Source organism: Myotis myotis, unplaced genomic scaffold (assembly GCF_014108235.1).
Source record: "Myotis myotis isolate mMyoMyo1 unplaced genomic scaffold, mMyoMyo1.p scaffold_m19_p_19, whole genome shotgun sequence".
Taxonomy (NCBI): domain Eukaryota; kingdom Metazoa; phylum Chordata; class Mammalia; order Chiroptera; family Vespertilionidae; genus Myotis; species Myotis myotis.
Genome location: NW_023416323.1, coordinates 37,028,797 through 37,053,962, shown reverse-complemented (window position 1 = coordinate 37,053,962; position 25,166 = coordinate 37,028,797). Strand labels below are relative to the sequence as shown.

Genomic DNA, 25,166 nt, shown 5'->3' with positions numbered 1-25,166 from the left:
CGCCCGTCCCCAGTACCCGCCCCAGGGAGGGGGTCACCCTCTGCGTGGCACAGAGCAGGAGACAGGCTCAGAAAGCTCTGGGCGGGGGCTCCCCACATTCCCCACCCCGTCCCCCCAGCTCCACACCTTGTTGATGTCGTCCACGCTCTGCACCCGGAACTCCGTCAGCCCTGGCACGTACAGCTGCCCGCTGCCGTCGGGGCACAGCCGGATCTCCAGCTTCTCCTGGGGCTCCTGCCCCAACAGGTCCCTGCCGGGGTGGGGGTGGAGGGGACGACAGTCACGCTCTCCTCCTGTGTCTGCTGGCTCTGCACCTGCCCCAAACCTGGAAGGTCCCCCATCCAACCACACCCCTTCCTGGACACTGGGCTAAGCCCCTCCCCCTCCTCCTCCTCCTCCTCCTCCTCCCTGCACTCAGCCCACTGAAGGGCGGAGACCGACTGTCCCCCAAAAGGCCTGTGGTGGTGGTGCTCCTGCCCCCACAGTGCACTGGCCGCTAAGGACAGGCCCCCCACAGCCCACTCTCACTTATCACGCCTGGTCAGCCTGCGGGTATGGGAGGAGCTTCCAGGGGAAAAGGAACTCCTCAGGTGGGCAGCCTAGGGCTAGGGAGCAGAGAGAGAGCCCTCCTCCCTGCCCTCCTCCCCTGCCCGCTGGTGGGGGAAGGGCCTGGGGCCAGCAGACGCTCCGAGCTGAGTCCTGGTGTACAGCCCCCCACTCCTTCAAGGAGACTCCCATTCCCATCCCACCTGGCTCGACACAGTCCCGAGACCACAAAGCTTCCCGGAGGCATGTGCCACCCCAGGGACGCCCACCTGAGGGCTCACACCTGAGAACCGCCCACCTGAGGGCCCTCCACCCCCCCCCCACCCCCAGCCTCCAACCTGAGGGCCTCGTTGTAGATCTCGGCCGCGCTGACGGTGATGGTGAACTCCCAGTCGGAGGCCTTCTCCTGCACCTCGGAGAAGAGCAGCTGCAGGGCCCGCTGGTTGATGCCTGGGTTCTCAGGGGTTCCCTGGGGGCAGAAGCAAGGCCCCGTGAGCTGGGCCCCTCCCCACCATGAGGGGTGGCCCGTGCAGATGCTCACAGGGTGCCTGTGGCCCCCAGCCTCCCTGCCCAAAGCCTCCGTCTGCAGGCTGGTCTGTCCCCAAACCCCCTCCCCCCACTGCAAGCAACTTCATTCACCTGCTTGGGCCTCAGTTTCCCACCTTTAAAATGGTACCACCTGCCGGACTGCCCTAGACAGAGCAGGGTGCCCAGGTGAAACGCCGGCGGGGGCAGCACACGGCTGCTGGGAGCCAGATGTGTACCTGGCCCTGGTGAGCCGCCTGGGACGGACACGGGGAACCCGATTTCCCTGCCGCTGCCCACATGGGGCCGATATCAGGGAGGCCGTGAGCCGGGCTCTAGGTGGTGGAGGGGAGGCCCAGGCAGAGCCGGCAGGGACCTTGGGACCCTGAGCTCCCGGCCTTTCTGAGAGGAAATCTCACCTGGGCTCTCGCTTCCCCTCTGAGGGCCCCTCCCACCAAAGGGCCCTCTCACTCCCCTTGTCCCGACACCAGGACACTTGCCCTCCGTCTCTACCCAGGAAACCGCCCTGTCAAGAGCCAGGGAAATGCTGACAAACCAAAGACCCCCAGGGGCCAGCCTTCCATTTTCATCTACAGACAAGATTCTTTCTCCTCTAGAGGCCGGGTCCCCGAGGGGAGGGGACAGCCGCAAGCAGAGGAGGAGGCAGGTAAGAGCAGGGCTCCCACCCACGACAGTCTTCACCGGCCAGTCTCTCCCACGGGGGCCGGGACCCCCTCCAGGACGGAGACCTGCCCTCATCCATCCTGGTAGCCCCAGGGCCCAGCCCGGGCAGCCGTAACGCAGGAGCCCAATAAATGCGTGTGGAGCCCAATCCTTCCATGAAGACTGACTCTGACTTCAGGCCAGGACCCTTCTGTGAGGTGGCTGTCGCCACCCCTGCCCCTCCTACCACGGGGACCATCCCAGTGCCCTTGGGCAAGGCGCCCCCTCTTCAGGCCCTGGTGGCGGGGAGGTTGTGAAGACCGAGTGAGGCACAACACACCACGCAGAACCCTGAGCCCCCACCCGTGGCAGCCAGGGGAGGTCCTCACAGTCTGAACCCCGCCCCAGGCAGCGGGCACCCACCTCCATCGTGTACGTCTTGCCAGCACCCGTCTGGCCGTAGGCGAAGATGCAGACATTGAACCCGTCGATGCAGGAGGTGATCAGGGCCTGCACCTCCTGGAAGACCTGGGGAGGGCACATGGGATGGAGGGTGTGGGGCTGCAGGGGCTGCCGTAACCAGGGTCCCAACCAGCTCCTCGTCCAGCCACCCCCGTGACCGCTCCCTCCTTCAGCAATAACACAGCACGTGACTGTGGACAACGGCTCACTGTGGAGCAATCCAGGACTAAGGAGTCAGGGGCACTGGACACCGATGGTAACCTCGCTGCCCAAAGATGGACGGGAAGGCAGGGCCGGCTTACTGCCCGCCAGCACCTGAGCAAGGGGCCTCCCCACCCTGGAGCGCAGGAGACCCGCCCCCACCCCTAGAGGGCGCAGCCAGATGAAGGCAGAGGCCAGTCACATGCCTGGCGCCTCCTCGCCCGCCTGCCTGACCGTGGGCAGAGGACGGGGGCAAAGGTAGAGCCCGGCTTAGAGAGAGGAGAGCACAGGCCAAACAGGCCTGGCAGGTTGGCCCTGGCAGGGAAGAGACACGAGCAGATGCTGAGACCCCACGCCTCTCACAGGCTGCAGGGACCAGGCTCAGAGCTGGCCAGGGTCATGTGGCCGTGAGGAGCCACGTGGGTGGGCGGGGCCACGTGGTGGGAGCGACTGTGCATGGATCTCTCCTCCCCAGCAGAGGCTTCTAAGGCCCTCAGTCTTTGCTTCCCACCCTCTTCCCTCCAGAGGGAAGGAGAGAGGGACCCTGACACCAGGCCTCTCTACCCCGTCTCCCCCACGCTCACCCTGCTTTCTGCCCTCCGTCCCCCACCATCTGTCCCTTTCCTGGTGAGTCTCTGTGTCTCCCTCTCTCCACTGCTCTGTCCCTTCTCCCCACCCCACCTGAGAGCCACACTCACATCCTGCTGGGAGGCCCTCGGGGAGAAGACCTTGTCCAGCTCGAAGGACACAGGCTTCCCCTTGTGCAGCAGATGGATGACGGAGTCATCGTCAGGATCGAAGGTCACCGCGTTGCTCGCCTCGGGCCCGTCCCCATCCTCCTTGGTGACTGGCCGGACACGGGCAATCACCCGGATGTTGCCTAGGTGGGTGGGGGAGCAGAGAAGGGGACAGGCTGGGTCAAGACCAGGCGGCTTCCGTGCTGGTGCCGCTGGAATCCTCAGCAGGCTAGTGGCTCAGGAGCCTCCTGCCTTCTATGCAAGGCCCCCGGGGCCACACAGCTCTTATCAGTCACTCACACTGTAGTATGAATTCCCTTATTGGTACATTTTCTTCCTGAGCAAACCAGTGGAGGGTGGGAGCTTCCCCTTGGGGACAGGGAGAAAGGTCAGTTGTGGGATCGTGTGGATAGGAGGGGGGGACGCCCTGGGAATTGCTGGCAGACAGGCTGCCTTTGGGGGGGGCGGGGTGTTGGAGGCGTGGATCTTCCAGCCCTCCGGTGGGATCCCAGTGCCCCTGGAATGAAGAGAAAAATCCCCACCACAGCTCGCTGGGGCCCACGTCCCCCTCCACCTGTCCACGCCAACTCCCAGCCCAGGTCTCAGGTCTAGCTTTGCCTCCTCCAGGAAGCCCCCCAGCACCCCTCCTCCCCAGCCCTGGTAACGGAACTCCTGTGGGGGTTCTCTGGCTGCTGGAGGGTCACTGTCTGCCCTCCCAGCGGAAGTGAGCGCCCTGCGGCAGGGATGGCGTCTGTGGGCCACAGCCAGGTCTCCGCGTCCGGAGCAGCACCTGGCACAGGACAGGCGGAGGCTCCCTAGGCCTTTGTGCCGTGAACGGGTGAAACCTCAGGTGTGGCCCGGCCCTAGGTCAGAACAGGTGGCGTTCCAGCCCCTCGCAACCCAGTCTCACCACCCAGGCCTGGGGCGGCCTGCTATGGACACTGGCAAGGGCCTCGGGGTTGGACAGATCCAAGCCCTGACTGCTCTGTGTCTCCGTGGCTTTATCCTCAAAGACGGAAAGACAACAGCTCCTCCGTGACAGGGCATAGCTCCAAGGAGCGGTGCTGGGGGCCGTGGGGAGGGGCAGGATCACCCCTGAGCCAGGTAGAGGACCCCTGTGCCGGCACCCGCCCCCCGCCCGCCCGCAGTCACCTTTCAGCCGCACGAGCTCGTTGTGGCATTTCTTGCGCAGCTGCAGCTCCCGGCGGTACTTGCGCAGCAGCTCCTGGTTGTTGCTGTTGACCTCCTCGATGGCCTGGCCGATCTGGTGGGGGACACGCAGCACCGTCGGGGGGCAGCTCCACAGGCTGCCTGCCCCCCGGCTGGCTGAGCACTGTCCCCGGCCCTGGGCTGAGTCCCCTCTGGGGAGTGGGGGAGGGGTGCTGCTACCAGTTCCATTTTACAAAGAAGGAAACGGAGCCCGCCGAGAGGCTGAGCCCATAGTTCAAGGTTGCCCGGCCGCACAAGCAAAGAGCGGCATCTCAGCTTCACGCCACACCACTCGCACTCGACCTCAGATTCCGCTGGACCCAAACCCCAGCTCTACCCTGAGTAGAGCCTGGGACCTGAGGCAACAGGCTCCATGTCTTCAAGCCTCAGTTTTCCCATCTGTAAAGTGGGGCTAACAGCATCTAACTCGTGTGGATCCATAGGAGCCGGTAGGCAAAGATCTCCACGCTGCATTTCGCAGAGGAAAGCAGCAGGATGCCGGGCACACGCCCCTATGCTGCCCTGTGGGTAAGAGGGCACAGGACGCCCGGGAATTGCTGGCACAGAGGCCGCCTTCGGGGAGCAGGGTGGCAGAGTCCTTTCCTTCTCCCTGATGCCCTTCTTCCTACCATGTCCATGTTGTACTGACATCATATTTTAAAGAAGAACTATTTTCTTTTCTTTCTTTTTTTTTTTTTTTTTACAGAGAGGAAGGGAGAGAGATAGAGAGTTAGAAACATTGATGAGAGAGAAATATCAATCAGCTGCCTCCTGCATATCCCCTACTGGGGATATGCCCACAACCCAGGTACATGCCCTTGACCGGAATCGAACCCGGGACCTTTCAGTCCGCAGGCCGATGCTCTATCCACTGAGCCAAACCGGTTTCGGCGAAGAACTATTTTCTACTCCTAAAATACATCATTCTCTCTGCCCTGCAGAGCCATCATTCAGATCCAAGGAGCCGGCAGCTATAAAAGGTTTCAGCATGTGGGAGGCACGTAAGAGACACTAGCTATTCTCACATCGCACAAGCACAGCTTGCCAAACTTCACTTCAAGCTCGCAGATGTACGGATGTAGGTAGCATGTCTGAGGTATGAGGCTGTAACATGTTTGGGTTCAAGAGTCAGAATAGGCCGTAACCGGTTTGGCTCAGTGGATAGAACGTCGGCCTGCGGACTGAAGGGTCCCAGGTTCGATTCCGGTCAAGGGCATGTACCTTGGTTGCGGGCACATCCCCAGTAGGAGGTGTGCAGGAGGCAGCTGATCGATGTTTCTCTCTCATCGATGTTTCTAACTCTCTATCTCTCTCCCTTCCTCTCTGTAAATAATCAATAAAAATATATTTAAAAAAAAAAAAAAAAAGAGTCAGAATAGAACAAATGCCCAGATGCCTGCCCCTGAGCAGACTTTTTCAAACAGGGTCTGGGTGGCAGTGTGTGTGGGGGAGGGGGGGGGGGGAGGGGAGGCACAGTTGTCTGGGGCTCGGTCTGCATTTTGGAAGAGCTCCTGGGTGGATGCAGCCTGTGCCCAAGGGCTCAAGGCCTCTCCCAGCTCCACCCCCAGGGCTGGCACTCACCTCGGCCTTGACGCCCTTGAGGGCCTCCTGCAGCAGCAGGGGGAAGCCGCGCACCTGCCGCTTGAGCCCGTTGTAGTCGTTGGTGAGGGTCCGCAGCGCTGGCTGCAGCGTCAGCAGGTTGGTCCGGACGCCTATGGGATGGGAGGGGTGTCAGGCGGGCGGGGTGAGGGGTGCAGCGTGGGGCAGGCCGGGGCCCAGGTGGCGGCTCACCTGCCAGGTTCTCGTGCACGGCCTTCATCTCCACCTGGGCCCTGGCGAAGGCCTCCTCGATGGCCCGGTTCTTGTCCTCCTCCAGGGACTGCATCTCTTCCAGCATCTGCCCGTGCGCCCGCTCCAGCTCCGCCTCGTACATGGCGATCTGGTGGCCAAGGCCAGAGGCTCAGTACATGGGGCTGGGGGGGTGGGTGCCAGAAAGAAGCCCTGACTCTTCTTACCCCCCCGTCACACACACACGCATGCACACGCACACGCGCAGGAGAGGGGTAGGATGGCCATCTCTCTCCCCCATGGAGCCATGAGCTCCATGCAGCTACTTCCCTACGTTTCTCTAGCACCAACCTGGGTCCTGGCACATAACAGGTGCCAGGGAGCGTGTTTGCTACGACACTGACTAGAGCCCCTTCGGAGAGCGGGTGTGCTGGGCCCGAGGCCTCTGTGAGAAGAGCCTCTTGCGAGTCGGTCCCTGAGCCACAACGTGAGGTGTGATCACATCATCTTATAGATGAGGAAACAGACACGCCGACAAAACTGGCCCTTGGTCACACGGTCAGCGGGAAGAGGAGGGACCGGAGCCTGGGTCTGTGGCCTGTACGAAAGGCTGGCCTCTGCTGCGTGCACGTCCTGCCCCACAGGCATGCGCACCCCCCCACGCACCCCCCCACGGCCTGCGCACCTGGGCCCGCAGTTGTGCGGTCAGCTGGTGCGAGCTCTGCAGCTGCTGCTCCATCTCCTTCAGCACCTGTCTCTGCATGGCCACCTGCTCCTGCAGGTGCTGGTTCCGGGTCTGGGACTCGTTGAGGGCCTGCTTGGTCTTGGACGACTCCACCTCCACCGTTTTGATGACATACTGCGGGCGCGAGAGGGAGGGGAGCATGGGAGTGTGAGTGCGCCTCCACCTCACTCCGAGGCCCTGGGACTCAGCTGGCCTTGGGGGGGGGGCCCTCAGGGACACCCCACCAAGAGCCCCTGAAAAAACCAGCGACCCTGCGAGGTCCTGGCTTCCCGGATTGCTGCCAGGGCCTCCTGGGACCTTCTCCTCTTTTTTTTTTAAATATATTTTATTGATTTTTTACAGAGAGGAAGGGAGAGGGATAGAGAGTTAGAAACATCGATGAGAGAGAAACATCGATCAGCCGCCTTCTGCACACCCCCCACTGGGGATGTGCCTGCAACCAAGGTACATGCCCTTGACCGGAATCAAACCTGGGACCTTTAAGTCTGCAGGCCAACGCTCTATCCACTGAGCCACACCAGTTAGAGCACCTTCTCTTAATGAGCCACTATGAGCCCGGCTGTGGCCCCAGCCTTGGCACAGAGCAGAGAGAGCAAAGATGAGGGCACCCAGTGATGCCCTATGTCCATGCCTGGCCTGCGGTGGGCACCTCCAGCATTGGTTGCCGGATGCCTACCGCGTGCCTGGCCCTGGAGAGCACGAGGGGTGGGGACAGGCCAGAGACTGCCTGAGTGCAGACCAGAGCGCCGCCTTCACCACTCACACCTGCTCCTGCATGCCAGCCCTGCCCCGGGCACCAGGGCCCCAGCCCCGAGGCACCGCCCAGGCTCCCACCTTGATGGGCGGCGACTGGGCCCGCAGGCTGGCGATGGTCTCGTGGCTGTCGCGCAGGCGCCGGCTGAGCCGCTCCTCCTCCTGCGCCTTCTCGGCCAGGCAGTCCTTGAGCCGCAGCTCCACCTCGGCCAGCCGGTCCGTCTTCTGCTGCACCTCCAGGTTCAGCTCCGAGAGCATGCTTTTGTTCTCCGCCACCTCCAGCTGCAGCTGGGCCAGCCGGGCCCGGAGCTGGGCGCTCTCCTGCAGCCGGGGGGACGGGCCAGGACCCGGGTGAGGCAGACAGACAGGCGGACCAGCCGGCAGGGTCCCCGTGAGGAGCTGGGACCCTGTGAGGCAGGGGCCCTCGGGGACCCCCTGGCCCTGTGCTCACCTGGCTGTGCTCACAGCCCGCGCAGGGGGCCGCCAGCTTGGCACGCAGCTCCTGCAGCTCGGCCTCGCAGCGCCGCATCTCCTGCCTCAGTCGCTCATTCTCCACCATCAGCAGGTCCCGGTGCTTCTCCAGGTCCGTGCCTCCCTGCGGAGTCAGCCCACATGTCAGGGGGCATGTGGCCGGGTGGTCACGGGGAAGCAAAGGGGGGAGGGCAGAGTGTGTCCAAGGCCAGGGGGGAGGGCAGAGAAAGACAGAGAAGGAGAAAAGAGGAAGGAAGGCGAGTGAGGGAGAGAAGGGGCTCAGGAGATAAAGGTGAAGACAGGAGAGAAAGATGGAGAGGGCGGTGAGACAGGAACTGCGCCAGCAGCACCCCACCCCGGCATCCTATTTTCCTGAGTGTGAAAGTCACAAGTCGTATTTATACAGAGTTCACACTCCTATTTCCCATCGCAAGGGAGAAGTCACCTCCTGCCCCGGGGGCGTCACGTGACCTTGGAGGGCCTAGTGAAGGCGGTAAGTATCCAGGAGCATTTCCCAGGCAGGACGCTGCCCCCCCTTGGGCTGCTGGGCTCACACCCCTCACCCCTCAAGTCTGGAGGCCAGACTGCGCATCCGCCCCGCCCGCCTGCTGCCCCTGCGGGAGGCGATGGTGGCCTCACCAGCTCTGATCGGAGGCGGCTCACTTCCTGGGCCTGGCTGATGAGCTTCTCCTTCAGGCTCTCCACCTGCCAGCACAAAGCCAGGGTCACAATGAGCCCTGCTCACCTCCAGCCCACGCCCAGGCCTCGGCCCAGCCCTCCCTGTGTCCGAGCATCAGGCCACACCTGGGACTCCAGGTGAGAGACACCTGGCCCGGGCCTGCCAGCCTTCGGCACCCTCTCCCACCCAGGACCCCGCCGGCCTGAGCTCCCAGGCAAGTCTGCGGGCAGATGCAGCAGGTGTTGCGACCTCTACACCCTCGGGGCTGACGCCAGGGGCAGCTCATCGGGAGGCTCAGGGGGCTGCCCCTCAGGATGCGTGCCTTGCACAGGCCCCCCCCAAGGCCTGTGCCTACTTCTGTGTCTGTAACTTTATATTCTTTGCTCCTAAAAGGCTCCCCAGATTGCGAAAACGGCAGGCACTAGGAAGCCAGGCCGTCCTTGCCCAGCCCCTAGGACTTTCCATGTTGAGTGGTTCCTGGTGAGGCTGCCTGCGGAGGCAGGTCTGCCAGTGAGCAGGGCACATGTGGGACCTGTGTCCCCAGCTCCCAGACTGCCTTACAGGAGTTGCGGCGGGGTGAGAAGGGAGCATGCACCCCATCCGGAGGCAAGGGTGACCTGGCTTGGCGGGAGCCCTGGGCGGGAAACCAGCCCCCAGCGGGCAGATCCCAGGATGGCGACCCTCCCTAGAGCCGACCTCCAGTCGCCCGCAGACCCTCTCCTTGGAAAAGAACCCAAAATGCACACAAGGACTTTGACGCGAGCACGTTTGCCGTCTTCCTGGCAGAGCACTCTGGGATGCGCGCCCCACGCCCTGGACTCACCCTGAGGAGGGTTAGAGGTGGGGCTTTCACATCCGGCCACGGAACACTGTGCCCCATTTCTAAACAACAGGTGACAAAGCCCCTGCCTCCAGGGCCACCAGGTAAGGCATGTGAGGGGCAGTGTGGACTGCACCCCCAAGATCACCTACAGGAGGCAGCCACCATGCCCCCTGCGGACGGGGCCAGGAGGACACGGGCTCCGTGTCGCCAACCTTCTGACCGTTCCAAAGAGGCCAGACATTGGGGTTCCCGGGGTGCACTGGTCTTGGAGGCAAAGGCCCTGACACCAGCGCTGTCGCTCATGATTGGGGACAAGGATTCCAAAACACAGACCCTGAGAGGGGCTGGGAGGCCCAACCTGGCTTCCCAAGTCCTCCTGGTGGACAAGCGGAGGGTGGGGGGCGCTAAGGGCACAGCCAGGAGAACACAGGGCAGGACCAGGTGGTCCCGGAGGCTGCATTCCTACAGCCCCTCCCCCCACCCCCAGCATGTGCTGGGCCATGGGCCACGCAGGTGGCAAAGCCCATGCCACTCTCTGCACCATCCGGTGCCCCTTCTGGTAAGAGCCTGGTGGGGGGGTGCTCAGAGCCGTGGCCCCACAGGGGAATGAGGAACAGTTTGCACTAGGCCAGTGATGGCGAACCTATGACACGCGTGTCAGAGGTGACACGCAAACTCATTTTTTTGGTTGGTTGTTCTTTGTTAAATGGCATTTAAATATATCAAATAAATATCAAAAATAGAAGTCTTTGTTTCACTGGTTGCAAATATCAAAAAATTTCTATATGTGACACGGCACCGGAGTTAAGTTAGGGTTTTTCAAAGTGCTGACACGCCGAGCTCAAAACGTTCGCCATCACTGCTCTAGGCAGCGTTTCATTCCTTAGTCCCAACATTGGGACTCACCTGAACACCAGCCTGGGGGAAGGGCCAGCCTGAGGGGCACACAGCCTGGCGTGCGGTCATCAGCTGTGTTTCCCGGGAGCTTTAAACGACACAGGGAAACGTGTCTCCACAGAGTCAAAGAAAAACCCAAAACGAAACTGTGCGGGAAGTACCACAAAGCAGAGGTCCCTGGACTATGGCATTATATGACCGATTCTTTATGCTTTTCAGTTATTTTTAAGTCTCAAAGAATGTGTATTCCTCTTGCACCCCCTTCACCCCAAAACAGGCGGGTCTATATCCTTTCGAAAGGTAGGCGTCCCCTTCCCCAAGGTCCTCCCCCAGCAATCACCCCAGCACGGTCCATTTGTGAACGGGCGGCTCAGACAGGCTGCGTCCTTGGTGCGGGCTGGGTGTGCTCTGACCTCGCTTGTCCTTAGCGCGCTGCCTGGCACTCAGAGGGAAGTGGGGTTTTCCAGCATTTATGGGGGCGGGGAGATCAGGATGCCCCCTGCCACCTGCCGGCAGCCAGGCTCCAGTCTCCTTCTTGCATCACAATCGGAACCCGGGGTGCTCTGGGCTCTGCCTAGAACTCTGAGGGGCGCCCCAAACAGAGGTGCCTACAAAGGGGCCCGAGAGCTGGGTGGGGGGTTGAGGGAGGGGCTGTAAGTGACTCCTCTGGTCAGAGTGTCAGACACTCGGTCACCTCCTGGTTTATCTAGGGCAGCAGGGGACACAGCTCCACACCGGGGGGGGGGGGGGGTGCGGGGGGGGGGGCTGGTCAGGCGCACACCATCCATGGTGTGGGTGATGTGGGTGACAGCACCCGGCAGGCAAGCACCTGTGGGGCCTGGAAAATGAGAAGCTGCCCAGAGGGGTCTGCTTCGGGAAGGCTGGGGGGGGCGGGGGGAGGTGCCAGGAGTCCCTGAGTCAGAAAACAATGAGCAAAAAGAGAGACAGAGGCAGCCAGAGGACCTCAGATGGGAGACGCCAGTAGGCTCAGAGCAGTGAGGGCAGAGAGTGGGGGGCTGAGGGTGAACCTCACCAGAGAGGAGGGACTCCCCGGGAAGGGGACCCTGAGGCACCCTCTTTGTGCACCCACCATGGCTCTGCGTCCCTATGAAGAGGAAGGGGCCTTCTCTATTGCTCATCACCAGCCCCAGGCCCAGCAGGTGCCCGGCACACAGAGGTCCCCACAGCCACTCTGAGCACCCGCACCGTTAGCCAGCACACTCCAAGTGCAGAGCCGCAGGACGAGGGGGGCTCCCGACAGGCGGCTGTGGGGCTCCAGGCCAGCTCGGTGTCAGCCCCAGGGTGGAGGAAGGGACCAGGCTGGGCATGGACCACACAGGTGTCAGCCAGAGAAACTGAGTCACGGGCCTGGTGCCAAGGAGCCTTGGGGTTGCAGGGAGCTGGGGCCTGACAGTTACATTTCCTGGGGGAAGGGGCTGCCCAGAGGGCAGGGCTGCCCTGCACAGGTCTGTTCTCTCAGCTGCCCCCCATCCACACCGCTGACAGCCTGCTGCTCACCTCCTGCCATGCAGCCCGGCCTCCTAAGGGAAGGAAGGCTCTCCAGGGGCCAGGAGAGGCGTTACTAAGCTGGGGAGGCCAGAGGGCCTGGGGAGCCATTGGGCCTCAGGGAACCAGCCCAGAGGCCAGAGGGGCAGCCCCAGAGAGAACCCCACACTGTCCCCAACATGCTCCCTCTCCCAGGAGACCTGACTCCTGGCTCCGTGACCTCTGACCAGGCCTGGCCTGTCCATCCGGCCCTGCCTCCACTGCCACGTTTCTGCATCCAAGTCCTTCTGCCACAGAGGGGCCGTGGGAAGTGCAGACCCCCCAGGCCCAAGGGGCCAGGTGCCAGCCAGTACAGACACCACCCTGCCCTCCGGACAACCTTGGACAGTCTCAGCTTCGCCACGCCCTGGGTTTCCTCCTGTTTGCTGGGGCCCGGCTCCAGGGACGGCCCAAGAGGAGGGGGAGCTGGAAGCCACCAGGACATCACCTGGGGCTGTCGTTGCCGACATCCAGGGAGGGTCGTCCTCTGTACCCACAGCCCCCCTTGGTGGCCAGACCAAGACCTGTGGCCTCTGTGGCCTGGGTCAGCCAGGTGCTCAAGGACTGAGAAGGGGACCTTCGGCCAGAGGGCTCCCACAAAAGTCTCCATCCGACACTCACCAGGGGGAAGCCTGAAACGTTCCCTGCAGCCCTCGCGAGCCCAGGCACCCAGTGATGACGGCAGCCCCGTTTACTGAGCCGGCTTCACCAGCGCGGCGGGTTTCTTCATAACAGCAATATGGTGAACCCCCCAATCCTGAGGTAGGTACTGTTATTATGCCCATTTCACGGGAAGAAAAACTGAGGTTCCAAGAGATTAAGCCTTGGTTAAGCGACTTCTCAAGGTCACCTGACCACTAGTGGCAAACCTAGGATTGTAACTCAGCCCCCCCCTCCCCCACCCCAGGTTGACCCCCCCAGAGCCCTCAGTCAATTTTTTTGTTTTGTTAATCCTCCCCTGAGGGTATTTCTTTCATTGATTTTTTTTTTTTTTAAAGAGAAAGTGGAAAGGAGGGAGAGAGAGAGAAACATCGATGTGAGAGAGATACACTGATGGGTTGCCTCCCGCACAAGCCCCAACTGGGGCTGGGGAACAAGTCTGCAACCCAGGTACACGCCTTTGACCGGGAATCGAACCCGAGACCCTTCGGTGTGAGGGCCGGTGCTCTAACCACTGAACCATGCCGGCTAGAGCCGAGCCCTCCCTCAACCACCCTTAACACTGCCTGCCTCTCAGGAAGAGCCACGCGGGGAAAGCAGCCACGCTCAGACGGCGAGGCTGGGAGCCAGGCGCCAAGGGGACGAGGTGGAGAGGACCCCATGGCAGGCTTTCCTTAGAGGGTCAGCATGTAGAAGACCAGGAGGGTCACCGTGTGTCAAACCACAGGGAGGCTGACAGGAGACCAGCGCGCACAGGAGGGACCCACACAGGGCACCACGCTTCACAGTTTACCGTCCATTTTCCTGTCCAGATTCACGACTGATCTGCTCAATAGCCACGAAGCCACCCTTCTCAGCCTGTGTCGACCCTGGAAATGCAGGCTCAGACAGGAAGTGGCCTCCTGTGGCTGCACAGCCAGCGCATGGCAGAGCCAGGACCAGGATCCTGCCCCCGACTCCAAACCCAGGCTCTTCCGTTAAGGGGGTGGAGCACCCATAGCCCTGGACCGTGTCATCGGGTCCTGGTATCATGTCCGCTGTACAGATGGGGAAACCGAGGTGCAGCGTGGTGGTTAACTAGCCCAAGGTCACACAGCTCATGAGGAGGGCCACCATCAGGATTCGAACCCTGCTCCAGGCCCACAGGGCTGGCCCCAGCTCCACAGGGCAGGACCCTGAGAGAGGCTCAGAGACTGGAGCTTGAGGGGTAGCCACTGAGAAATGAGCAGAAAACAGCTGACAGGCTGTCTGAGGACAGCCCGGCTGGTGTGGCTCAGTGGCTGAATGTCAACCTATGAACCACGAGGTCACTGTTTGATTCCCGGTCAGGGCATAAGCCTGGATCGCAGGCCCGATCCCCAGTGTGGGGCGTGCAGGAGGCAGCCGATCCATGATTCTCTCTCACCAATGATGTTTCTATCTCTCTCTCCCTCTCCCTTCCTCTCTGAAATCAATAAAAACATATTTTTTAAAAAAAGAAAGAATGCCTGAGGATAAACCAAAGTGAGCAAAGACCAGGCACCAATCAGAATTCCGATTTCTCCAAAGGGCCCAGAGGAGTGGGGGTGGGGAGGCTGGTAGGGAGGGTGGTGGGGAGTCAGGGGTGAGGCCCAGAGTGCGTGCAGGGCTGGGGCTGGGAGACACAGAAAAAGCTGTGATGCTTCCCTTTAACTTCCCCTCTAAGAAGTAAGTAGATTTTGCTAATTAAGGGGGAAAAAATGTTTGGGGAAAAAAAATTTGCTGAAAGTCACAAAAGGCCACTATTATGATGATTTCATTTACATGAAATGTTCCCCAAACGGGCAAATCCATAAAACAGAAAGCAGATGGGCGGCTGCCAGGAGCTGGGGGGAGGGGGAGTGACTTAATAGGCCTTTTCGGGGTGATGCAGATGTTCTGCAATTAGAGGGTGGTGGTGGTTGCCTCACCACCTTCACATACTTCAGACCATTAGCTGTCCACCTAAAAAGGGGCGGATTTCATGGTGATTCTGTCTCAGTAAAGCTCTTTAGAAACAAAACTCGTGTTTGAGAAGTGAAGAGCCTGGGCCGTCTACACTGGGGAAGATCAGGGAAGGGCTGCTGAGAGCTCTCAGGGGCTGTGGGCCAGATGTGCGTGCTATGGGGTCCTGCACCAGCCGCACAGCCCCGAGAGCAGTGCCCGTGCCCCCTGCCAGCTACTCGGGCCTCGGTTCCGCTTTCATCCTGTCAGCCCTCCGGACCCTCCGGTTCCCCATCCTCACATCAACCAACCTCAGATCAAAAATACGGGAAAAGTCCGGCCGGTGCTGCTCGGTGGTTGAGCATCGATCGACCTAGGAACCAGGAGGTCACTATTCGATTTGGGTCAGGGCACATGCCTGGGCTGCGGGCTCGATCCCTAGTAGGGGGTGTGCAGGAGGCAGCCGATCCATGATTCTCTCTCATCATTGATGTTTCTCTCTCTCTCTCCCTCTCCCTTCCTCTCTCTGATATAAAAAAATATATACATTTTAAAAAATATTTTTAATTGGAAAAAAAAACTCCAGAAAGTCTATCCCTAAACAATATAACAACTATTTACACAGCATTTGTATTAGGTATTATAATTAATCTAGAGATGATTTCAAGTATATGAGAGGAAGTATGTCGGTTATGTGCAAATACTAAGCCATTTTATATCAGGGACTTGAGCAGCTGAAAATTTGGGCATCCCTGAGGGATGGGGGGAGGGGAGGTCTGGAACCATCCCCCAGTGGATACCACAGTCCCTTTGCACTGACTGACCTGCTCACTCGGCTCAGAACACATTTCCTCTGCTCTGGGCCCCGCCTCAGCTGAGTGTCACTTTCTCAAGGAAGCCATCCCCTACCTCCCCAGCAGGCCCTGACCTCCCAGACCAAGCCCTTATGCCCCACGTGTGCCCACCCTTGGAGCCCTTGTTACTCTTCCCACTTGACATGGGTGCGTGTAACCAACGTCCGTCCTCCGTGCGCCTGTAGCCCCCACAGGCCAGGACGTGTCTGTCTCCCTGGGCATCCCCAGGACTCAGCTCGGTGCCTGTACATACTGGGCACCCAGAAAACACCTGGCAGGAAGGCAGGTGGGCACCGCAGGAGGCAGCAGTGTACAAAGCTGCCACGGCACAGCCTGCCTTGGGGAACCCCTCTTCACGGGGCAGAGGGGCTCAGAGGCAGCAAACAATGGGGTCAGCATGTAAGAGGGAGACCCGGGCACCAGGGACACCCCAAGGAGGGCCGCCCAACCCAGCAAGGGGCTGAGAGTGGTCGGGACAGGTAGTTCTTGAGAGCAGCTCACACCTGAAGGCTGGGGAAAATGCCACCTTTAAAAGGGGCATGAAAAGAATCCACCGCCCCGGGAACTGAGGGCAAGCCACGGCATTCATGATGCTCCGTCAAGAGAAAGGCCACGTGCTAGGGGACCACAGAGAAAGAACTCGCTTCACCCAAAGGCAGGGCTTTCCACAGACCAGGCCCAGATCCGATGCCAGGGAGGGGCAGACAGAGGGGACCGTGGGCAAGTGGGGAGGATCAGACACAGGCACGAGACACAGACAGGACAGTGGGAGTGGAGAGCGGAGCCCAAAGAGAGGGGCCTGGGCGCCCATGCGTGGGGAAGAAGACAAGAAAGCAGCCAGGCACGCAGAGGGGGCTGGTGATCGGCCCCACCGGGCGTGCAGCTCGCGAGCTGAGAGTCCCCGAGCGTCCCCCTGGCCTTCGAACGAAGAAAACGATGCTCGCAGCCTAAACCTGTGGCTCCCCCTGGCCTCCCTCCTCCACGTGCACTCACACCGGCCTTCCCTTTCCTGCTGGGTTTCCGGGGGGGGGGGGGGGACCTCTGCAATGACTTGTGTCCACTCGGGCTGCCGAACAGATGGGGTGGGCTCGGGGCGGGAAGCCTCCCTGCAGCTCTCACGTCTGCACGTGCTGCCCGTCACTCTGGGGAGGCAGGTCCGGGCCCCGGGGACCGTGAGGAATGGGCACAAGGACGGCCAGGCCTCTGACTCTCGCCACCTCGCCCGCTCGTGCACTCCCGAGCCAGGAGAGGAGCCCCCAGGTGTCCACCAGGCCGGCGGCCTGGAGGGTTCCAGGTGCCCGGGGTGATGTCCTCCGACCTGCTCTGCGGTGGGCAGCGGCCTCTGCCCGTCCCCTCCTCCCCAGGTACCTGGTTCTGCAGCTGGGTGGAAGTGGCTTGCTGGTCACTGTCTCGGGGGGCCAGCCTCTCCCGCAGGGCTGCCAGCTCCTCCTGCAGCCTGGCTTTGTCCTCCTGCAGCCGGGCCATGGCCTCCACCATCCTATGCACCGTGGGGGCCGCACCTGGCGGCCCCGACAGGCTCGAGCACCTCCCGCTGCCAAAGAGACGCCCACCTATGAGCAAAGTAGTGGCCGATCAGCAGGGCAGCAGAGGCCCACCCTGGCCGAGGAGAGGGGCCGTCCTGGCAGGGCCGACCGCACCATCGCACCATCGCACAATTGGGGACAGGGGGGAATGCTAGGGGAGGGGATGGGGCAGGGAGAGGCCTGGGCAGCAGCGTGGGGCAGCTGGGGGACTTCAGCGGGCAGCTTCCGGGGGACGGAACTGCCTGCATCGGGACTCAGGAAAGCAACTTTCACTGAATACTCCCTTCAAAGCATGGGTTCTAGGTCTGATGGGTGACACCTTCTCCATGGCCCGCCGGCCAGTCATGGCGGCTGAGAAAGAGCTGCAAGTTCTCTGGTAGCAGCTGGGAAGGAGTCGGGTTGCCTCCCCGCAAAGCACTCTTCTGAGGGGAGCATGCTTTCCTTTTAAACCCCAAACCCGCTCCAGAGTGAAATTGAATGGGGGCTCCCTCCGCAGGGAGTGGGCACCAGCACACAGAGAGGGAGGACAGGGAAAGGTGTGCGGGTGCCAGGAACAGACAGACCGGGACGCAGAGACAGACAGACACGGCACGTGGACAGGAACACAGACGGGCCGCTCGGGGGCGGACACCTGCCCTGGGCGGGACTGACCGCAGGGACCGCAGGGGCGGGAGCACTTGTTAGTACGGGGTGGGCTGACTCCTGAGTCCTCCTCCTGCCACAGCCTCCCCCTGTCCTGCCTCCAGGAGCAGGAGAGACAGACAGATGGGTGTAAGGGCAAAGACACAGAAAGGAGCCTGTGACCAGGCTTGCCAGAGCTTGCTTCGAGGGCACCGCGAACGGCTGTGAGCTCTGCAGGCCGGGAGCTGGCACGGAGCTCGGGAGAAGGGAGAGGGCGGAGGAGAGGGGCGAGGACGGGGGACTTGCCTCTTTTCTCCAGCAGCCCAATCCGGGCCCTGGCCAAAGCCCTCAGAGCCAGAAGGAGGAGTCCGAGAACGAAGTGGCCGGGAGGAAAGTAGAAGAGCAGCACCCACTGGCCGCGAGCCTCCGCTTGACCTCAGAACCCAGGGCTTCTGGGCTCCCCCCCAGGAGGCCCCCGGAGCCGCAGCCCTGTGGGCGGGACTGGGGGTCCCAGAGGCTGTGAATGCAGCCACCTGCTCCTGGAGTCGCACAGCCCGGCCTGGCCGGCTGGCAGCTCTGACCCACAGAGGCGGCAAGTGTGATCCCCGACTTCGGACAAGCCCGGGCTGGAGTGGGGAGTGTGGAGGGAGCAGGTCCTCGCTGGGCAGATCGGCTCAGCGCACTCCCCGCCTTCTGGGGGAGCGGGGGAGGGGGTAAATAGAGAGTGAGAAGTCCCTGCTCCCACTCTCACGAGGCAAAGTGCGCGGGGGCTGGCTTTTCCCTCCCTATAGCCCCTTGGGACGACTTCGACTCAAGAGCTGGAGCAGGAGAGACCCTGGCTGGCTAGTGGCCCGGCCATATGGCCTGCACGTGACACCGCCTGCATGTCGCAGACTGTCGGCCCAGCTTCTGCTCTCTGTTTTGGAGAGAGTGAGGTCAGAGGGACGCTTGCAGCCTGCACACGGGCGGCCACGGGCAGCATGGGCCCGGCATGGCCCTCGGCCCTTTGCAGGCTGCTATAGGGTAGGAGGGGTGCCGGGCTCCGGTGGGAGAGGCCCCTCAGGGTCTTCGTTTGTGAAATGGAAACAACGGCCCAGTTGGGGTGGCTCAGTGGTTAGGCGTCGACCTATGAACCAGGAGGTCATGGTTCGATTCCTGATCAGGGCACATGCCCGGGTTGCGGGCTCGATCCCCAGTGTGGGGTGTGCAGGAGGCAGCCCATCAATGATTCTCTCTCATCATTGATGCTTCAATCTCTCTCTCCTTTCCTCTCTGAAATCAATGAAAATATCAAAAAATAAAATGGGGACAATGGGTCTGGACACCAGGAGGGAGGCCCGGGTGTGAGTGGGTGGTGCCCACAGCACATGGGAGAGCCTCCATGTCTAGGACGCTGCTCGTTTCCCAGAAGGTTCTGGGAGACCCCCAGAGCCCACGCCTGCTGGGGTGCACCCTGTGCCGTGTGCCTGGGGAGCTGGGAGGGGCCTGGGAAGTGCTTGCTGGGGGAGAAAGGCCCTTGAAGGAACTAAGGGACAGTGGGCGATCAGAGGACACCTGGGGACACACTACTGAACAGCCCTTACACAGAGGAGGTGCATGCCGCTTGGCGTGTCCGTGTTCAGGACCAGCCGGGCCTGGGCGCTGCCCCTCAGGCACTCGGGCTCAGGGACACGCAGGCCCCACCCTGGCCCTGTTGACAGAAGTCAGGCCTCCCTCGTGCCTAGAACTGGCCTCTCCCTTCTCAGCCCACTGATGGGCTGGACGGTGCCTCCCTCCCCAAGGCCGGCTGCCCAGACCTCGGCCAGGCCCCACACCTGCCGCCGAACGCCAGAGCGCCCGCCCAGACAGACGGGCGAGCGCGGCCCTGGCACGGACTCAGACGACGGATTAGGTGCTTCCGTCGCGAGGCAAGTCCAGATGCAAATCAGCCCTGGTGGCAGGCGAGGAAAGCGAGCGAAAGACCGGCCCTTTCTTTCCACGGCTCGTGGCCTCCACCGTGGGCGCCTGAGGGTGCTCCTGCCCAGCGGCCACTGGGCCAGGCCTTCCTCGGGGGAATCGCACCAAGGGGCCCCTGGGGTCTCCCAGGAGTCAGCCCCGCCAGAGGGAGGAGCCACCAGCTCCTGTGTCCCGGCCGCAAGCAGCAGAGTGGGGCCCTGTCCCAGGGTCTCTGGGTGCCGGTGGACCCACAGATGCAAGGGAAGGCGGCCAGGCCTCTCTGCAGGCGGGGGGGGGGGGGGGGGGGGGGGCATCCTTGAGCTGATCCGGCCGCCCTGCTTTCGACAGGCGCTGGGGAGAGAATAAAGCGGGGAAATTCTACCCCAGCCCACGCTCTCGCCAAAGCCTCTTATCACCTGGGCGCTGGGAGGCGGGCCCGGAGGAGGCTGGGCAGGCTGGGGTTTGAGTTCCGGGATTTGGACGGGCCACCTCTGGCGAGGAGGACAGTGTGTGGGGACAGTTCCGACGCCACAAGCGAGGGCCTCCCCTCCGGCCAGCTCTCGCCAGGGCCGCTCCAGGTCAGCGCAGACCTCCGTTACCTGCTTTCTCTACATTCATGGTGCCACCAGCGTCCTGCGCCTCCCGGTCCCGCCCGGGGGCCGGCGCCTGCCTCTTCAGCAGCTTCTCTTCTTTCGTCCCCTGACTCTTGTTCTTGCACCCCTTGTCCTGCTGGGCCTGCTGCCAAGACACAACCAGAATCCTCACGTGAAGGGGGCTGCGGGGGGGGGGGGGGCACCCTTGACCCTGAGAGTGCGGCACCCTTGGAGCTGGTGAGGACCTGGGCCCATAGGTCCACCCCTTGCCGTGCGGGTTGATGGGGACAAACAGGCCTGGAGTCTGGAAGGAAAGGTGCCCAGATCCTGCAACAACACAGGGGTGGTGTGTCCCCTTGTCCCCCACGGCAGCCGGCCCTCTCCACTGGGCGCTTAGAAAACCTCAGGCAACGTCCTCTCGGCCCTACGGGGGATGAATCACCAATGCAGCAGCCCCCTCGACTCAGGCACATGGCAATTTCAGGCAACTCCCCCCAGGATGCCAACTGCCCCACCTCCAGATGGCACCAGCCAACGGCGCCCAAGGAGGGGGCACACGGGTCCCAGCAAGCAGGGGAAGGGCCTGGCCCACCCCCCATGGCCATCTAGGGACCACGGGACCCCATCTTCTCATCAAAGGCAAAAAGGCTGGGTAGAGCTGCCCAGTGGGCGGGTGGGAGAAGGGGAGCGGTAAGAAGTCCCCCCTCCCCCCCGCCCAGGAAATCAATCATTGCAGCTCACCCAGAACGCTGCCCGAGGTAAGAACCTCGCGTAACGTGCCATCCCATTGGAGGACCATAGAAATAAAACACGCCTCGAAAAAAAACCTCTGGGAAATATACAGAGAGAGGATCTCTCTGGGAGGTCGGGTGAGAGGAAAAACATGCATCATTCAAGCTTTTGTGAGAATAAAAAACAGAGAATATGGGAAGGAGGAAAGGGAGGCTTCCCGTTTCACTTGGAACCTGTGGACATTTGGGGTTTTAACCTTATAAACATCTACAGTGTGTGTGTGTGTGTGTGTGTGTGTGTGTGTGTGTGAATCCTCGCCCGAGGGTGTTTTTCCATGGATTTTTAGAGGGAGGGATGTGAGAGAGACACATCGATTGGTTGCCTCCTACATGCACCCTGACGGGCCGGGGATCGAGCCTGCAACTGAGGCACGTGCCCTTGACTGGGAATCAAACCCGAGACCCCTCCGTCCTCGGGCCGGCGCTCTATCCACTGAGCCAAACCGGCTCGGGCCACCGGATTTTGTTTTTTAACATCAACCAGGGTTGTTATCTGGGAAGAACGGTTCGAGACACGTTTTGTGTGTCTCTGTGCCCACCGTATTCCAAAGAGACCCATGCTATGGTTTAAAACCGCTCCGGGCCTCGAGTCTCTAGTCGGAAGGGCCCGGCTGGCTACCTGTGTCTTGTGAGCTGTGTGGCTCTGGGCAAGTTCCTTCCTCCCCCGAAGCGTCCTTCTCCCCACTCTTGATACCGAAAAGATCACCCCCGCCTGCCTCGAGGAGCTGGTATAAAAAGTGACTGGCGATGCCTTAGCCAGTGATGGCGAACCTTTTGAGCTCGGCGTGTCAGCATTTTGAAAAACCCTAACTTAACTCTGGTGCCGTGTCACATAGAAATTTTTTGATCTTTGCAACCATAGTAAAACAAAGACTTATATTTTGATATTTATTGTATATATTTAAATGCCATTTAACAAAGAAAAATCAACCAAAAAAATGAGTCCGCGTGTCACAGGTTCGCCATCACTGCCTTAGGCAGATACTCCAAGGGTCTGACACAGAGTGAGAGCTCCCTGCCAGGGACGGATACGGTATTTCTGTATCTTTTACTTTTATCCCCAAAAAGCCCGGAGAGAGAACCGACCAGAGGCGAAAGCGACGGCATCAGGCTCGTTAGCTCACCATCCGCTCCCTCCCTCTCGACCCCACGACCCCACCACGTTCTACTGGAGGAGGGAGGGTGGACGGCCCAGCCCTCATGCTTAGGAAAAGCTGCCGACTTTATTTCGTCCCCGCCCTCCGACCCACTGCCACACCATCACAAGCAGGCTTGTCAGCGGCGGCGGCAGCAGCGGCCAGCAGCTGGAAGTTTCCATTTGCCGACCAGAGCAAAGGTTGCACTATTTCTGGCCCGTCGGCCAGACCACAGGAAGGGCAGCCGGCCCCCAGGGGGTTGGGAATTTCGAGGGTGCTCCAGAGGGACGCGCTCAGGTTCCAGCTGCGTGGGAGGCTGGCGGGGAGGGTCACTCTGCCTGCTGTCGCCTCCCTGCGCCTGGGTCCCTCCTTCGGCCCCACCTCCCCGACCCGGAGAAGCACCCGCAACCACAACAGAGCTTGGCGGGGCCCAGACGGCGGGGTCATGGGCACCGGCTGCTGGCTGGAGCTCCACAGAGATCCTCAGCGGATCTGCTGAGCCCAGCGGATGGGCTGCAAGCACAATCCGACACCCCATAATCAAAATTCAAGAGCAGGGCCACCGCCCAGCCCCAGGCAGCCTGTTCTAACCACCTCCCGACTTAACTACCAGTGGCTCGACTCAGAGAGAAAAAAATGGCTTCTCTGGTGTCTTTAACTGTTCTCGCCCCGGCCCAGCCCGTTTTTCTCACAGAACCGACTGATAACAGGACCATCTGGTTGTGTTTTCAGATGAACCACACAATAAGGGCCACGGAAAACCTCTGAAGTGACAGCAAGCTCTGGGCCCGTGTTCAGGTCGTTCAGATCGAGTCTTGGAGCTCCTCAAAGTCACTGATCAGCAGAGAGATGCAAATTAAAACGACAATGAGGTGTCACCTCACACCTGCCAGAATTGGCTACCACCAGGAAATCAACAAATGACAAGTGCTGGCCAGGATGTGGAGAAAAGGGAACCCTAGTCCACGGCTGGTAGGAATGCAGGCTGGTGCAGCCATTATGGGAAAACAGTGTGGAGTTTCCTCAAAAAATTAAATAGGAACTCCCATTTGACCCAGTGATCCCATTTCTAGGAATATATCCTAAGAAACCAGAAACACCAATCAGAAAGGATATATGCATCCCTATGTGCCTAGCAGCACAATTTACCATAGCGAAGATCTGGAAACAGCCCAAGTGCCCATCAGATGAGTGGATAAAAAAGTCGCGTACATTTACACTGTGGAATACTATGCAGTAATAAAAAAGAAGAATCTCTGACCCTTTGAGACAGCATGGAGGGACTTGGAGAGCATTAGGTAAGCAAAATAAGCCATCAGAGAAAGACAAGTATCACATGATCTCACTCATATGTGGAATCTAATGAACAAAATAAACTAACAAAATGGACATAGAAGCATGGAACAGAGTGCGGAATCTCAGAGGGAAGGCGGGAGAAGGTTGGTGGGTGGGAAGAGATCAACCAAAGAACTTGTATGATATATGCATCACCCATGGACACAGACAATAGGGTGGTGAAGGCCTGGGGCAGGGGGCAGGGCGGGCTAGAAGGGGTCAATGAGGGAAAAGGGGATCATATGTAATACTTTCAACAATAAATATATAATTTTTAAAAAAAGACTTGGGGCCAGCCCTGGCCAGGCGGCTCAGTTGGTTGGAACCTCATCCCGTGCATCAAAAGGGTGTGGGTTAGATCCCTGTTCGGCAACCCATCGATATTTCTCTATTTCTCTCCCCTTTCCTCTCTCTCTACAACTCAATAAAAGCATATCCTCAGGTGAGGATGAAAAAACAAATAAACAGGAGAGTCTTATTTTAAAAAAGGAAATTGGGGCCAGACAGCGCCTGGGACCAGGTCTTCTGTCTGCACGAGGGAGGGGACACGTACTCGTGCTCAGAGGGCACACGAACTTCCCACTCCCCATCCTGCCCTCCACCTGCACGTGTCCCTTCAAGGCGGGGCCTCTCGTGCACAACCTTTCGTGGGATGGGGGTGGCTTGCCAACACGCCCCGGTCACCCTGGTCCCTCATTCTCTGCCTCCGCATCCGTGGCCCTCGCCCGTCTGCACTCCTACGTCTGCAATCACCTGATTCCTCTCCGGCACCTCCACTAGCCTGTCGGGTGTATGTCTCTTCTTGGCTGTGCGTCAGCACCCACACAGCACGTGGCACAGAGTAAGCGCTTCATAAACATGTGGCAACAAACAGATTCATTGCAAAAGTGCAGAGCCAGCACAGCCCTAACATTACTCAACGCTAGGACCGCGTGGACACGCAGATGTTCACGGAGCTCGCTGCGGTCACAAGTAAGACAGAGGGTCGGTTAGAAAGCCCAGGGTAAGCCCAGGAGTGGAATATTATGCGGCAGTTTAAAAGAATGAGGCCTTTCTCTAAATACTGATGTGCGTGAAGAAATCACCAAGGTTTACTGCTGAAGGAAAGAGCTAGCCACAGGACAGTATGTGGACATAAATAATAAACACATGTATAAATATGTTGAAGTGGATGAGAAAGACAGACACTGAGCTCTCACTACTGGATTCCTCAGAGATTCAGGACGACGGGAGGCATTCGGTCCCTCGGGATCACATCTCTGCCCTGTGCGAACCCTTTACATCACGTCATAAAGCTTGTCATAGTTAGTGGGTCAGATCCCCAGCTTGCTGTGTGACCAGCAGCAAGTTACTTAACCTCTCTGAACCTCTATGACTTTATCCACAAAACTTCGATAAAACTGTAACCGTCTTGAGACTGTTTCTGAGGACGGATGTGAGATCCATCATGCATGGAACCGCGCCTGGCACAGAGTCAGTGTTCAGTAAACAGTAGCCATTATTACCGCTGTCGTTCTGTATTTTTTCCTGAAACTGAATATACATGTAGACGTAAAGTCTGTCTTTTGAAAGTCATTTGGTGATGACTCCAAGAGAAAAGGACCCAAGTTTTGGCCAAGCCCTCTGTCTAGCTTTGGATGACGGCTCTAGACGAGGAAATGCAAGTATTGCCCCACAGACTCACGTCGGAGCGGGAATAAACAGCTACCCTA

At 60.2% G+C, this 25,166-nt stretch overlaps 1 protein-coding gene across 9 annotated transcripts in view; it reads right to left on the bottom strand.

Moving 5' to 3' along the window:
* Positions 1 to 25,166, bottom strand: part of KIFC3 (kinesin family member C3) — a 42,072-nt gene that overhangs the window by 3,033 nt on the left and 13,873 nt on the right. For 4 of the 9 annotated variants that reach the window (XM_036345267.1, XM_036345268.1, XM_036345270.1 and 1 more), the window contains 13 exons: positions 20,199 to 20,337; positions 16,868 to 17,070; positions 8,740 to 8,805; positions 8,081 to 8,224; positions 7,711 to 7,950; positions 6,817 to 6,990; positions 6,135 to 6,282; positions 5,925 to 6,055; positions 4,287 to 4,398; positions 3,096 to 3,277; positions 2,158 to 2,262; positions 885 to 1,015; positions 127 to 250 (listed from right to left, as the gene is read on the bottom strand). In XM_036345267.1, coding sequence (XP_036201160.1) covers positions 127 to 250; positions 885 to 1,015; positions 2,158 to 2,262; positions 3,096 to 3,277; positions 4,287 to 4,398; positions 5,925 to 6,055; positions 6,135 to 6,282; positions 6,817 to 6,990; positions 7,711 to 7,950; positions 8,081 to 8,224; positions 8,740 to 8,805; positions 16,868 to 17,070; positions 20,199 to 20,337 — 1,899 coding nt within the window. Of the gene's footprint in view, positions 1 to 126; positions 251 to 884; positions 1,016 to 2,157; positions 2,263 to 3,095; positions 3,278 to 4,286; positions 4,399 to 5,924; positions 6,056 to 6,134; positions 6,283 to 6,816; positions 6,991 to 7,710; positions 7,951 to 8,080; positions 8,225 to 8,739; positions 8,806 to 16,867; positions 17,071 to 20,198; positions 20,338 to 25,166 lie in introns of those variants that run through there. The other 5 variants (XM_036345272.1, XM_036345276.1, XM_036345269.1 and 2 more) reach the window with 4 other exon arrangements.